At 42.5% G+C, this 15,755-nt stretch overlaps 1 protein-coding gene across 2 annotated transcripts in view; it reads right to left on the bottom strand.

Annotated features, from left to right (window-relative positions):
• Positions 1-15,755, bottom strand: part of PAXIP1 (PAX interacting protein 1) — a 102,036-nt gene that overhangs the window by 17,985 nt on the left and 68,296 nt on the right. For both annotated transcript variants that reach the window (XM_048837586.2, XM_075125992.1), the window contains exons 11-15: positions 12,558-12,679; positions 11,776-11,960; positions 11,576-11,619; positions 8,880-8,947; positions 5,959-6,061 (exon numbers count right to left, since the gene is read on the bottom strand). In XM_048837586.2, coding sequence (XP_048693543.2) covers positions 5,959-6,061; positions 8,880-8,947; positions 11,576-11,619; positions 11,776-11,960; positions 12,558-12,679 — 522 coding nt within the window. The remainder of the gene's footprint in view (positions 1-5,958; positions 6,062-8,879; positions 8,948-11,575; positions 11,620-11,775; positions 11,961-12,557; positions 12,680-15,755) is intronic.

Here is a 15,755-nt window from a genome sequence, read left to right as displayed (position 1 = left end):
ACATTATACAGTGTAAATAGAGGTTACTGGAGGTTCTTCGAGAAGTGTGGTCCCTATCTGTGTTCCACACATGGGGATGCATGCGCACCATGTGCCTGAGTCTGGAGATTTTTACTAAGCAGTGTCCATTGTTCTGCATATGTGCAGTTCTCCTCATTCTCTGAGCCTAGGGTATACGTGGCAGGCGGTGCAGAGCGGCGCCTCTCCAGTTCCTTCTCCTACCACAAATCCAGTTATAATCTACAGCAGAGGGGACGGAGGACAGGTAGTGGAATACAAATAGGAACCGCACATCTCAAAGAGCCTTTAGTTACAGATTAGTACCCTCCTTTTCTTCTTCAAGTGGTGGTTCCTATGTGTATTCCACATGTGGGAGATGAGCAAGCAGTAGTCTAACAGGAGATGGGTGCACGGATGCAGAAATGATGGCTGACTGTAATACCTCTGTCCTCATAGTTGTATCTGTAGTAGAAGACTGGACCAAAGTGTAATGTTTTGTGAAGGTGTGAAAGGAGCTCCAGGTAGCTGCCCTATATATCTCTAGTAGAGATGCAGTAGTCTAGTGTCACAAACATGCAGTAGAAGTTGCTTGCACTCTGATGGAATAGGCCCTCACCCTCTCTGGGGCAGGGATGTGAGCTAGTTGATAACAAAGGATAATGCAACCAGAGATCTATTTAGAAAGTCTCTGTGCAGATATAGCTTGACCACTCAATCTCTCTGCTATAGTAACAAAAAGTCTCTAATTACCGTTTTTCTTTGCAGATAAATGCCTGTGCTCTTAGGATGTCCAGAGATTGAAGCTTTCTCTCTCCTCATCAGAGGCATGCAGTTTTGGGGGAAAATATCTGGAAGTGGATGGTTTGATGAATGTGAAACTCTGGAATTATTTTGGTGATGCATTTTGGGTGGGGGAAAAGAGAGACCTTTTATTTATAGAAGGTAGTATATGGTGGGTCTGCCATCAGTGCTCCCAGCTCGCTGACTCTCTTGGCTGATGTGATGGTGCCTAGGAAGGGAACCTTCATTGACAGATGAGATATAGAACATGTGGCTAAAGGTTCAAAAGGAGGTTTGGAGAGAGAAGAAAGAATGAGGTTGTGGTCCCAATGAAGAATTGGCTTCACCAGCGGTGGGAAGGATCTAAGAAGTCCTTTCAGGAATCTAGTTGTCATGGGATGAGTGAAGATAATGTCAGACAATATGACAACCATACAATCAGGATATCCTGGGACCAGATGAGTGGGAGGAAAGCATTGCTGGCCGGGTGGACTGCTCTTAGTTCCAGTAAACTGATAGGCACCCTGGACTCCAAAAGGGTTTGGATGCCTTGTGCAGTATATTTGTCCAGATAAGCTCCCCAAACTAAGAGGGAGGCATCAGTAGCAATAGTTGCCTTAGTTGTAGGTGTGAGGAAAGGAGTCCCCACTCAAACTTTCTCCAGCTTTGTCTACCAGATAAGAAAGGCCAGAAACTTGGACAAACAGTTATTCTGGCATGGACATTGACTTTTTCTGGTGAGAAGATTGACTGAACCTAATTTTGCAGGCAAGAAAGATGAAGCCTGGCAAATGGTGTCATGTATGTGCATAAGGCCATGTGACCAAAAAGGGAAAGGCAAGTTCTGACCGAAGTCAGAGGTCAGAGAATGACCTGTTTTATGAGCTCTTCCATCACATGGAATATCTTGATAAGTAAATAGGCTCTTGCTGTAGTTATGTCCAAGGTGGCTCCCATGAAATCTATGGACCTTGTGGTAGTCAAAGTGGACTTTTCTTGGGTGACACTAATTCCAAAGGAAGATAATAAATGGAGCAGGAATTGGGTAGCCAACTGGACTTCCTTGTATGATCTGCCTGTCATAAGCCAGTTCTTAAGTTACAGGAAGATGGTAAACCAATTTCCTCTTATCCAAGCTGCCACCACTGATGACTTTTGGAAAGACCCAGGGTTCTGTGGCTAGCCCAAACTGGGCTCTGTATTGGTAATTGTCTTCACCAAGAAGGAACCTGAGGAACCTTCTGTGGGATGGGTGACTGTCTATATGAAAATTAAAATTCCGCATGGTCACACTGGCATCAATAATTCCCTCCATGGAAGAGGGCAAACTATTTAACAAACAGTTTGCCCTCTTACAGAGAGGGAATTATTGATGCCAGTGTGACCATGCGGAATTTTAATTTTTGGATGAATAATGTATTTAGTTGGCACAGAATATGAGAATCAGACTCCATCTCCCATTCATTTTGTGGACTAACATGTATGAGGAGTAGACTCCTTTCCCTTGATGCTGAGATGGAACTCTTTCTATGGCTCCCTAGTGGAGAAGGGAGTCCACTTCTTATGCAGAATTTCCTCATGTGACTAGTCCCAGCAAAGGAGCCGGGAAGGAAGTTTGTGGATAGGGATTGACAGAAACTTGATCAGATAGCCATAGTGAATAATTTCCATCACCCGTTATGAAAGCCCTCCATTTGTGGGCAAACTGGATATGGTGGCCTCCAAAATACTGAAGGGTAGGATGATGTGGCATCAATAAAGGGATACAGGTCTCAACAGTCTCATCAAAAGAAATTCTTTTGGTGAGAGTAAGGTGTGGCAATTGATGATGCAGGAGCTGTGTATCTTGGCCTTTGTATTGTCTGTTTGTGTGGTGGTTCCTGGGAGCACTGGTGGTAAAATGACTGAAGAAGTGGTCTGTACCATTGCTTATGATGGTTCCTCTTAGGTTTATGAATAGATACCCAGACAACAAACTGTTGTCCTCAAGTCCTTGAGAGAGTGGTGAGATTCATCAGTCTTTTCATTGAACAGGTTGACTGTATTAAAGGGGAGATCTTGAATGGTACTCTGCTCCTCGCCAGGGAAACCCGAGGATTCTATCAGGAATCTCTCCTCAGGACAATGGCCACAGCCATCCCTCTGGACACAGTGTCTGCAGCATCTACTGCCACCTGGAGAGAAGTTTTGGGCAATAATTTTCCTTCATCAATTAAGGACTGGAACTGAACTTTATCTTCCTGAGGGAGCTTGTCCTGAAAATCCAACAAACTCTGCATAATTAGTGACGTCGTATTTAGGAGGAAGGGCCTCATAATTTGAAATTCTAAATTGGAGTGAGGCAAAGACCTTTCCTCCTAGGAGGACTAGTCACTTGGCACTCCAGTCCGAGGGTGTAGTTTTGGGGTGCTGCAGCCTGGATCTTTCAGTGGCTGCTTGTACCACCACAGAGTTGGATGATGGGTGAGAGAATAGAAACTCTGCCCCTTTAAATGGAACAAAGTAGCGCTTCTCAGCACTCTTTGGGGTGGGAGCGCAGGAAGCAGAAGTTCTAGCTGGATCCAGGATGGCCTTGTTGATAGGGAGGGCTGCTCAACTGGGACCCAAAGGTTGCAAGATATCCAGCAATCTATGTTGGGACTCCTGAACCTCTTCAAGCTGTATCTGGAGCTTGGACACCACGCTTTGTAGGAGCTACTGATATTGCCTCTAGTTGTCAGGCAGAGATGGTGAAGATGGGATAACTGCCTCATCTGGAAAAGACAATGAAATTGCTCCCAAAACCATTGGAACTGTTGGATCCAGTTCAGCTCAGTCTTCTACATATTCCGATGGGGCCAGTTGGCGTTGGCCAGGTTATGGCATGTAAGGTTCATGTACTGATCCTGGGTAATCCCAGTATGAAGGATAAACCAGCTGAGGTGAACCCCCTGGCATTGGGTGCCACCTGTTTCTGAGAAAGTCATAGTTTGATTACAGGATGAAACCCTGATCTCTCTAGGCCCGTTTCTGCATGATAGGGTGGGGCTCTTCTAGAACCTCTGACTCATCAGATGAAAAAGCTGGATCCTGAACTTCTGGCAGAACAAGTGATACAGTACCCAGGTTCAAGGGTGGGAGAGGAGAGAGACCCCAGGACCGCAAAATAGCTTCCTCTTCTGCAGCAGTTATGTCTGTGAATAAAGGCGAACCTGAGAGTAGGGGGGAGTGAGGATAGGGGAGAACAAAGATGTCCTCCAGAGAGACGTAGGTCTCGGACCATCTAGGGATATGGAGAGAATCAGCTGGTGGAACTGTCGGATCCAGTGTTTCCCTAGTCACATTGGAAGCTGGATCCCTCCAGGGCCGTGATGTTATTGGCAGAGTATGATCTGGATGTTAAAGGGAGTGGCAGTGAATGCTTTTCTGTCAGCATATCAGAACCAGTACTGGAACAAATGGATCCATTCTCCTTCGTGCCACTTTCTCCTGCTGAGGTGGTTTACTTTGGCCTTAATCTTTAGGACCAGGGGGAAAGAACTCTCCCAACTTGAAGGGGTTGGGGGGGGGGGGGTGTCTTTTTTTCTTTGGGGCAGCCTTGGAAGAATGTTGTCTCTGTGCTTGTGACAATGCCCCTTACTTTCATGAGAAGCCTTCACCTTAGGCTTAGAAGTCTCAGTCTCGAGCCCTAAGCTTATGCTTGGAGGGACTCTTCCTGTTGACTAAAGGTGATGTCTAGGGGGTTGTCCTTAGCCCGGATCTGACTGAGATCTCATGGCCTTTTCTAAGTCTTGACTCGCACGAGTTCTAGGAGGGAAGGAACAACAAATGTTGCACTTAGCCAAGATGTGAGCCTTGCCTAGGCTCTAAAAGCAGTGCTGGTGTTTGTCACTCACTGAAAAGGAGAGGGGGGGCGAGAAACACAATTCTGTAACCCTGGGACTCTGGTCATAATCCTAGCCTCCCGTGGATGATTTCCCCAGGATGGGGAAAAACAACTAACTAACTATACTAGTACTTAACACTAAAAGAGTAAAGTAGTAAAACTATTTACAATATTTATACACAGACTGAGGCAGTCAAAGAACGAAGCTGTGGACACAGAAGATTCTGACTCAGGCCATGCGATGATACAAAGGAACTGGAGAGGCTCCAGTCCTCACTGCCCCTTATACCCTTGGTTCAGAGCACAAGAAAAACAATTGCGCATATGCAGATCAATGGACGCACTACTAAAAAGTCTCTGGACTCAGGCGCGTATGTACCCATATGTGGAATACACCTCACTGGGCTAAAAGTTATGAGGGAGGTCCTCCTCCCTGAGAGGGGTGGGGCTTAGGACACACCCCTCTGCTTGGCATCTCCCATTGGTTGGCTTAGGCAGGGATCCATTTAATGTGCTTGCTTTTGTGACTCCCATTCTGATGAGTCTATCTCTCCGCATGCATTGTATAAGGAGCCTGAGCACCTAATTCAGGCTTTGAGAATCCCAGGGATTTTCTAGGCATGGTTAGGCATGTTGAGGCTGAACATCGCTACACCTAAGTTCATTTCTGAATCTAGCTCCAAGTACATAGCAAGGTTCAAAGAGGGACTGGACTTTTATATGGGTAACAAGAATATCCAGAGTTTTAACAATTAGTAAGTTTTGGAATGGATATAAAGCCTCATGCTTTAAAATGTAAAACAATGTCTGTGAAGAAGCAGGATTAAACATTCATGGGAGACAGATAACTCGGAGTAGGCAGATGTAGGGTAATCTTGCGCCTTCCTCTGAAGCATCTGGTTCCGCACAGAGTCAGAGACAAGATACTGCACCAGATGGACCTTGGGTCTGATTCAGTATCGTAATTCATATGTTCCTCACCTGAACTTGGTCATTTAGTTTGCTATTGGAGGTACAGAAGGTACCCCCACCCCTTTGAAAATGAACATGAGGAAAGAAAAAATTAGACACAAGCATGAAGTACTTGAGTAAGGCTAACTTGGATAGAAACTAGCAGATAAAACTCAATATACCGAAAACTATACTCTCTACTATTTTAAAACCATTCCCTACAATTTTCTCTCTTTATATCCATTAGGCCTGTTCTGCTAAAGTCTTGTAGACACAAATTAAACTTGATGTATTCGGGAAAATAATCTAAAGTTGCTAAACGTTCCAACATATTGTGCATAAGTGACAAATATGAAAGTCACCTTGATATACTGCTGGACTTGTGTAGGCTCAAATCCTGTGAAGAGCACCATTGGGGTCAATTCTGGTGAGAGCTTTTTAGTAGGTGGTGGTATGTCCTCAATTCTACAAAATAGAAAAATACAGGACATCATGAAGACTGGGACCAATGTTTTTATTTTAAAACCACTGAAGCACAATCTTGCAAAATTTTACTCATGGGACTACCCGCACAAGTAAAGGTTTTCAAGATTTATGACTTTTTGATAAAAGGTTGCCAACCTGAGAACAAGATGTGTTTAAGTTGGTTCAAGGCACAGACTGAGCACAGTCCTGACCCAGTGGAGGTCAGACTATCTCCAAAAAGGCTTCTTAAGCTGCAGCACTTTTCCAGAAACATATTGGATGCCCTGGCTGCTTTTCTTATTTATACTTGTAGATAAAGTTAAACATTTCACCATTATAAAGGACTGTAGACTTTACACAGTGAATGGCAGAATGATTCCCTAGAGAAAAATCACCAATGTCAAACCAATCATCCAGCATGATTTTAATCTAGAGTTAAGCATTTACATTAACAGGCAACATATTGTTTGTGCCATGAATGCTAACCCTTTAGAAGTCTCTGCTCAATTGCTCGGCCCAGTTTTGGAGACAGAGTGAAGAAATCTTTCACAAGATGATGTAGTCTCGGATTCATGAAAGGCTCATGAGTTCACTTTTTAGTGTATTTAAAAAGAGGCCTTTGCAATTATTATGTTTTTATGTGAATATGGTGTTTCCATTTCACTTTCTTTTGTCCATTCTCTCTTCCCCTCCCAACCTTTTCTATGTTCTCTTTGTTTCTTTGCCTTTTTAAATCCTTTTTTCAGTTTTGCTTTCTATTTTTTACTTCCATGTTTTCCTCTCCACTTCTCATCCCGTTTCCTCTCACTGTCTCTGCTTTCTTCCTTTTACCTGCTTGTGAAGCCCCCAGTTCTCTGCCTCTCTAATTTCTCCCCCGCAATTTCTCCAAATCCTATCCTCCCCTCTCTCTTCTAGTTCACTACCTGGGTGTACTCTCTTTTTTCCATCTCCTCCAGTGCATAGTTGGCAACTAGGGCTGTCAAGAGATTTAAAAAATGAGTCGCAATTAATCCCACTATTAAAAAATGAATCGCGATTAATCCTGCTGTTAAACAATAATAGAATACCATGTATTTAAATATTTTTGGATGTTTTCTACATTTTCAAATATATTGATTTCAATTACAACACAGAATACAAAGTGTACAGTGCGCACTTTATATTTATTTTTGATTACAAATATTTGTACTGTAAAAAACAAAATTTACCAATACAAAAGTATTGTAGTGTAATCTCTTTATCGTGAAAGTTGAACATACAAATGTAGAATTATGTTCAAAAAAAACCTGCACTCAAAAATAAAACAATGTAAAACTTTAGAGCCTACAAGTCCAATCAGTCCTACTTGTTGTTCAGCCAATCGCTCAGACAAACAAGTTTGTTTACATTTGCAGAAGATAATGCTGCCTTGTTTACAATGTCACCTGAAAGTGAGAACAGGCACTTGCATGGCATTGTTGCAGCTGGCGTCGCAAGATATTTACGTGCCAGATGCGCTAAAGATTCATTTGTCCCTTCATGCTTCAACCACCAGAGGACATGCATCCATGCTGATGATGGGTTCTGCTCGATAACGATCCAAAGCAGTGTGCACCGACGCTTATTCATTTTCATCATCTGAGTCAGATGCCACCAGCAGAAGGTTGATTTTCTTTTTTGGTGGTTTGGGTTCTGTAGTTTTTGCATCAGTGTTCCCCTTTAAAGACTTCTGAAAGCATGCTCCAACACCTCATGACTCTCAGATTTTGGAAGGCACTTCAGATTCTTAAATCTTGGGTCGAGTGCTGTAGCTATCTTTAGAAATTTCACATTGGTATCTTCTTTGCATTTTGTTAAATTTGCAGTGAAAGTGTTCTTAAAACGAACATGTGCTGGGTCATCATCCGAGACTGCAATAACATGAAATATATGGCAGAATGCGGTAAAACGGAGCAGGGGACAAACAATTCTCCCCCAAGGAGTTCAGTCAAAATTTCATTAATGCATTATTTTTTTAACGAGTGTCATCAGCATGGAAGCATGTCTCTGGAACGATGGCTGAAGCATGAAGAGGCACATGAATCTTTAGCGCATCTGGCACGTAAACATCTTGCGACGCCAGCTACAACAGAGCCATGCAACGCCTGTTCTCACTTTCAGGTGACATTGTAATTACGAAATGGGCAGCATTATCTCCTGTAAATGTAAACAAATTTGTTTCTCTTAGCGATTGGCTGAACAAGAAGTAGGACTGAGTGGACTTGTAGGCTCTAAAGTTCTACACTGTTTTGTTTTTGAGTGCCGTTATGTACCAAAAAACCCAATATTTGTAAGTTGCACTTTCATGATAAAAAAAAGTGCACTACAGTACTTGTATAAGGTGAATTGAAAAATAAGATTTCTTTTATCATTTTTACAGTACAAATATTTGTAATAAAAAATAATATAAAGCGAGCACTATACACTTTATATTCTGTGTTGTAATTGAAATTGATATATTTGAAAATGTAGAAAAACATCCAACAATATTTAATAAATTTCAATTGGTATTCTATTGTTTAATAGTGCGATACTCACAATTATTTTATTTTAATTGTGATTATTTTTTTGAGTTAATCGGGTGAGTTAACTGCGATTAATTGACAGCCCTAGTGGCAACATGTAGAAAATTTTTGCCAGATACAACCATCTTACTAAGTAAGGGCTTCGATGGTTACAGGCGGACAATTAATGGACAGTTTTGTGGACATTCTCCTAAGTTTTTTAATAGCAAAGGAAACAGAAGCCTGTGCAAAAGGAAGTTAATGAGCTTTTGTCACTGGTTGCCAGTTATTCTTACCTTGCCCGTTTAGAAGAAGGCTGAAGACTTGATTCATTTTGCTTTGGTTTCAGGGGCAATCTCACACCCTGCAATTAGACCACCATACATTTGTGTCTGAAGTAAGCACAAACTTTCTGATTAGCCATCCTAGTTTTTCTGTTTCACAATAAAACATTTAACTCCTATATTTTAAAGCAGCTGTTCTCAACCAGGGCTCTGGAGACCCCTGAGGGGGCCACAAGCAGGTTTCAGGGGGTCTGCCAAGCAGGGCCGGTGTTAGACTCCCTGGGGCCTAGGGCAGAAAGCAAATCTGTGCGGTGCTGAAGCCTGGGGCCCCAAGCCCTACCACTGGGCCTGAAGTTGAAGCTTGAGCAACTCAGCTTTGTGGGGCCCCCTGTGACATGGGGCCTCAGGCAATTGCCCTGCTTGCGACCCCCTAACACCAGCCCTGGCTTTTATATATAGAAAAACAGTTGCTGTGGCACAGGCAGGCCGTGGAGTTTTTATAGCATGTTGGGGGTGCGGGGGGGGCATCAGAAAGAAAAAGGTTGAGAACCCCTATTTTAAAGTATATGAAGGCAACTAAATCTACATGTAGATGAAAAATGTGTGCTAGCACAGGCTACATTTCAACTGGCAACCTAGAAATTGAAGGCTGCATATCCTACTTAATCAATCAGTCCCTCCATAAATATTGTGGTAAGTACCAAATAGTGCAGGCACACAAGACCATATTCCTAAGTATCTAAAATCCATTTAAAAAACTGGAAGACGGCATCGGGCTTAAGGTCAGGTGTCAGGGATACTTTAGTACTGGTTTTGTCCACTGCTGAGTGCTTGAAAAAAAATGGAATTATTTAAAATATTTTGACAGCTAAAAAAAAAGTTCAAATGATGTAGAGGTTAATCAGCTCTTGCTTACTAAAGAGTATGGTAATAAAACTGACATAACAAATAATCCAGAACAGAAAAGATAAGGCAAGTATTTTGTGTGCAATGTGAAATTTTATCTGAATGCCATCTGTTGTACAACTGAACTGTATATTCATTGGTGCAAACTAGAATTAACATAAAATCGAGTCAAACGTGAAATTGTTAAAAGCTAGAGAAATGCTAGTCTAAAAGTTTTCAAGATCATAAAATAGGTTAATGTTATTATACATTGACAAAAAAGGAAATTCAGAGTGGAAGTTGTCACTTCAACCTTAATTTTTGTATTTATATTAGTCTAAATAAAATAAAAGAACTTTTACATAGTCTACAGTATGGACTGCAATATCAAGAAAACGTGAGGAAAATGTGGAACAGTCATTCTAAATTTCCTTGCTTTTGACAGTTTACACTACAGTCTTACCACATTTTTTATCAAGACAACTTTTTAGAACATAATATTCTTAAATAAGATAACAAATGCCTTTCACTTGGTACCAAGTCCGTGATTTTGGGACTTCATATTGTGTACTCATAACAGTACTTGAAGCCATATGAATGGAACAATTCTGCCTTAATTTTGCGCAGTATAAATATTATGCTGTCATAAATATAAAGGGAAGGGTAAACCCCTTTGAAATCCCTCCTAGCCAGGGGAAAGCTCCTCTCACCTGTAAAGGGTTAAGAAGCTAAAGGTAACCTCGCTGGCACCTGACCAAAATGACCAATGAGGAGACAAGATACTTTCAAAAGCTGGGAGGAGGGAGAGAAACAAAGGGTCTGTGTGTCTGTCTATATTCTGTCTTTGCCGGGGATAGACCAGGAATGGAGTCTTAGAACTTTTAGTAAGTAATCTAGCTAGGTACGTGTTAGATTATGATTTCTTTAAATGGCTGAGAAAAGAACTGTGCTGAATAGAATAACTATTTCTGTCTGTGTATCTTTTTTGTAACTTAAGGTTTTGCCTAGAGGGGTTCTCTATGTTTTTGAATCTAATTATCCTGTAAGGTATCTACCATCCTGATTTTACAGGGGGGATTTCTTTATTTCTATTTACTTCTATTTTTATTAAAAGTCTTCTTGTAAGAAAACTGAATGCTTTTTCATCGTTCTCAGATCCAAGGGTCTGGGTCTGTAGTCACCTAGGCAAATTGGTGAGGCTTTTTACCAAACCTTGTCCAGGAAGTGGGGTGCAAGGTTTTGGGAAGTATTTTGGGGGGAAAGACATGTCCAAACAGCTCTTCCCCAGTAACCAGTATTAGTTTGGTGGTGGTAGCGGCCAATCCAAGGACAGAGGGTGGAATATTTTGTACCTTGGGGAAGTTTTGACCTAAGTTGGTAAAGATAAGCTTAGGAGGTTTTTCATGCAGGTCCCCACATCTGCACCCTAGAGTTCAGAGTGGGGGAGGAACCTTGACATATGCATTAAGGCCAAGATTTTCAAAAGTGACTAATGATTTTGGTTGTCCAACCTGAAACATATTAAAAGGGGCCTCAGGTTCAGAATGTGCTGAATATTGATCCTCTGAAAACCAGAATCCTTTAAGAGATTTCAAGTGGGCACCCAAAATTGCTTGGATTTTGCAAAATGATTTCTTTTCTTTTTCTGCTGAAGCATGAAAATAAATTAACATGGAGAACATTATCAAATACAGGAAGGAGGCTTTTTAAAAAAATATACTTTTATACCCATCCTGATTTTCACCTACTCTCTCATACATGGATACAACAAAACCCTAGCAATAACTAGTTGAAAACACAACTGAAAGACTAAGTCAACATACCATTAGTAGCTCTGATGATACCTTCAATGGCACTCTCCAAGCATCTACAAGAGGTGAAGAAAAAACATATAGGACTGTGTGAGTAATTTGTTACAAAAAAGATATGACACAGTCCAATATGACTGAGTACAATTATAATTTTGTCCAGTAGGCTAATCTCTGTGGTATACAGGATATTGTGAATGGAAATTCCCACTTACCGAGGAGGTTTAAAATTAGATGCTGAGTAGGAGAAAGTGGATCCTGAAGATTGAACACTGTATATCGGCTATGCTGAATCTGCCGTAATGCTTCAAAATTTCCAAGCAATATATCGCAAAGCCACTGTGCGTTTACACATGGTATCCTCCATTCTTTGGCTTTCTCATACTTTAACCCAGTAGGCCTTATTGTGTGGAGGGGAGGAGGGGGGAATATTCACATTAGTAAAAAGGTACTTTGTTCAGTAAGTTCTAGAATACCAACATTCTCTTTTCAGCCTACCCTCTGGGTATTTTTTATTGGTAGTTGCAGCCAAATACTGTTTTTCCTAAGACATGTTTTTGCTATACATGTGAGTGGTTGGTGAGCTAGAATTTCTGCCCAGAACAGAAGATCTAAAATGGCTCTAGTTGAAGACCTTTTAACCAATCAGTATTAACCATTTACTTATAAATGGCCTAATAACTGTACCTTCTCTTTAAAAGAAATAAAATTTACACTTAAAGGCTCAAAAGTTAGCTTTCTAAAGTCAGAAGTAAAAAATTGTAATTACTGGAATATACCAGGACTTAGAAATATAATTAATAAAACTGGGCATCCATACTGCAGTTATCTGGATCACTCCAGGAAAAAAATAATTAACACGTAAGTGCCTTTATTATGAAATAGCTATAAATGAATAACATAGCAAGGAAGTCACTAACATAATCAAGGATAGTTTTGTAGCTAGACTGGAAATAGGTTACTGAAGATTTGAATGCTGTTGAAATAAACCACTTACTCTTTACAGATGAGAACTGTGTTGCTGCGACACAGATAGCCTGTGTATTTGGCCCCTGCTAGGTAAGCCATTAGTTTGAGATCATCTCTGTCACTATCAACAAATCCGGTCACTGAGATAATCTATTGTAGAAAAGAACGAAAGTTACAAATAATAATAGTAATAATAAATAATAATAATAAAAGAACTAGGCAGTATTTACACAGATGCACACAAAGGTTGCAAATAAATGAGAGATTATTCTTCTCTAGCCTGGTGAACTTGTCAGCGTGTCTCAATAAAATGGAGGTTACTTATTGTAAGTGGAAGTTCTTGGAGAGGAGTGGTCCCTATCTGTATTCCACGTGTGGGTACACATGCACACCGTGGACGTGAGTCCGGAGAGTTTAACAAGCAGTATCCGTTGGACTGCACCTGCACAGTAGGTCTCCTTGTGCTTCTGAGTGAGGGTATAAACGGCAGTGAGGGTGGATGCCCCCCACCCAGTTCCTCTTCTTACCGCAAATCTAACCAGATCCAAAGCAGAGGGGATGGAGGACAGGTAGTGGCATGCAGATAGGGATCACACATCTCAAAGAACTTCCAGGTACGGAAAGTAACCTCCATTTCTTCTTCGAGTGCTGGCTCCTATGTATATTCCACACGTGAGTGAGTGGCAAGCTGGAACGGGGGTGTGAGGAAGCCAGAAGCAAAGATGCTTTCAATACTGTAGATCCCACTGCTGTATCTGCAACAGAGGCCTGGACTTCTGCATGGTGTCTAGGAAACGTGTATGGAGCTGGTGGCTGTACCTATGTCCTGCATTGGGAGTTCCTGCACAGATCCGATAGTGGTGGCTTGTATTCTTGTGGAGTGGGTTGTGAGCTAGCCTGTAGCATTTGACAATGAAGCCAGAAACCCACTTAGAAATTCTTTGAGAAGATATGGCCTGACTTCAGGATCTCTCTGCAATTGCAATAGAGTGTTTTGGTGACTTTCTGATACGTTTGGTTCTTTGTATGTGGGATGCCAAGGGAGTGAAGTCTCTTCTCTTCAGGAGAAGCATGGGGTTTTTAGAAAAAAAGACAGATAAGTGAATACACTGGGTGATGTGAAATTGAGAGATAACCATGGGGAGAAATTTAGGCTGGAGGCAAAAGGATACCTCTTCCTTCTGAAAGGCCTCTGGGGAGGATCTTCCCAGTTTGCTGACCCTTCTGGCCAAAGTGAGGGCCACTAGAAACACTACTTTCATGAATAGGTGGGACATGAAGCACATTGCTAAGGTTCCAACGGTAGTCTGGTGAATTTTGACAGCACGAGGTTAAGATCCCATAGCGATATAGGTTTAATAACTGGCAGGAAGGCCTCAATGAGACCTTTCATGAATTGTGTCATAGCTGGGTGGGTAAAAAGAGAGTGCCCAGCTACTGGAGGGAAGAAGGCACTAATGGCTGCAAGGTGAGCTTATAACAAGCCGATCAAAAGACCAGACTTCTTTAGAGACAGGAGGTAATCTAAAACAATCAGGATACTTGAAGTGACTGGGTAAGACTGATTGTGCTGTGCAAAGGTGGAGAAATGCTTCCATTTAGCTAAAGAGCAAGTCCTAGTCAAATCTTTTCTACTTTGGGTAAGTGTAGCTTGGACCAGGAGAAGAACAAGAAAGTTCTACTTCCAACGGCCATTCAAACACAAGGCCTTGGGGCGGAGCGAGCTCAGGCAGGGGGTCTTTGATTCTGCCCCTGTCCTGCATTAGGAGTTCTGGGAAGGGATGGAGCTTTACTGGAGGGTAGGCTGACATTGACAGCAGCTCTGGGAACCAAAACTGCACCAGTAGGGTGCTAGGAGAATGATGCTGGCCTTGCTGCACCTCTTTCTCAGGACCTGTGGAAGCAGGGGAATGGGAGGAAAGGCATACATGAAAACGTTCGTCCACAACAACAGGAGAACGTCATCTTGGAAGTCATGGCCTATGGCTCCCCTGAAGCAACATAGGGGAAGGGGTTTTTTGTTTGGGATGCAAAGAGGTCCCAGGAGGTGTGCCCCATTGCATGAACATGTCTGTCGGAATAGGCTGTGGATTTCCTACTTGCAGTCTGCCTAGAAGTACCTGCTGAGGTTGTCTGTTAAGGAGCTGCGAATACCTGGGAGGTATGCTACCTGGATAGGAATGTTGTGCTTGATGGACCAGTTCCAAGCCTGACTGCTTCCAGACAAAGTGGTAGAAATCTTGCTTCTCCGTTTGTTTACGTAGACGAGGCAGTGATATTGTCTGACATCACTTGGATATGGAAGGCACATACAAGTGGGAGGAAGGCCTTGTATATGAAGCGGAGTGCCCACAGTTGCAATTATGTTGATGTGTAGCCTGGCCTCCTGTGGGGTCCACGTGTCCCGTCAGTGTGATTGTTCAGGTGGGTGCCCTACCCCAGAAGGGAAATATCTGTTACAATGGTGTCAACAGGAGTGGGAGTAGAGAAGGGGGCTCCCATTCTCACCTTTTCTAGGTTCGACCGCCATATGAAGGAAGCGACGATCCTGGAAGGAATGATCACCTTGGCGTTGATGTTGGCCTTATTGGGCAAGTAGACTGAATTGAGCCGGGCCCTTAGGCATCATAGATGAAGCCTGACAAAGGGTGTCACACGAGTGGCCTCACTGGGATAGGCACATTCTCATAGTAGTCTTTGGTCTGCAGGATATCAGAGAAATCAGGTTGCACATCATTTGAAATCTTTCTGCAGGGAGGAGGGAAGGCACTTGTAGAAACAGAATCCAATGTTGCCCCAATAAAGTTGAGCATCCTCGTGAGGGATAAAATGGACTTTTCTCTGTTCAGACAAATCCCCAGGGATGCGAGAAACTGAATGAGGAATTGTGTAGCTGACCTGACCTCCCATCGAGAGCATCCTACCAGGAGCCAGTCTTCCAGATATGGAAAAACTGTACGGCCCTGAGGTCTCATCTGGGCTGTCACCACAGAGGCTGTAGTAGGGATTCCACTTCCTGTTAAAGAATCACCTTGTAAGAGGGGTCCCTGAAGGGGTACCAGGAAGGGGGTTTGTAAAAACAGAAAGAGAGGAACTTATAGAGGATGCCTGATGGATAAGCTTCAAGACCCAACTGTCCGTCATGATTAGCTCTCAACTGTGGGCAAAAGAGTAAAACGGCCTACAAAAGTGGCAGGAGAAGGGGTATGTGGCACCAGTGATGGTA

Source organism: Caretta caretta, chromosome 2, assembly GCF_965140235.1.
Source record: "Caretta caretta isolate rCarCar2 chromosome 2, rCarCar1.hap1, whole genome shotgun sequence".
In the NCBI taxonomy this organism is placed as follows: domain Eukaryota; kingdom Metazoa; phylum Chordata; order Testudines; family Cheloniidae; genus Caretta; species Caretta caretta.
This window is presented reverse-complemented; position numbering and strand designations above follow the sequence as displayed.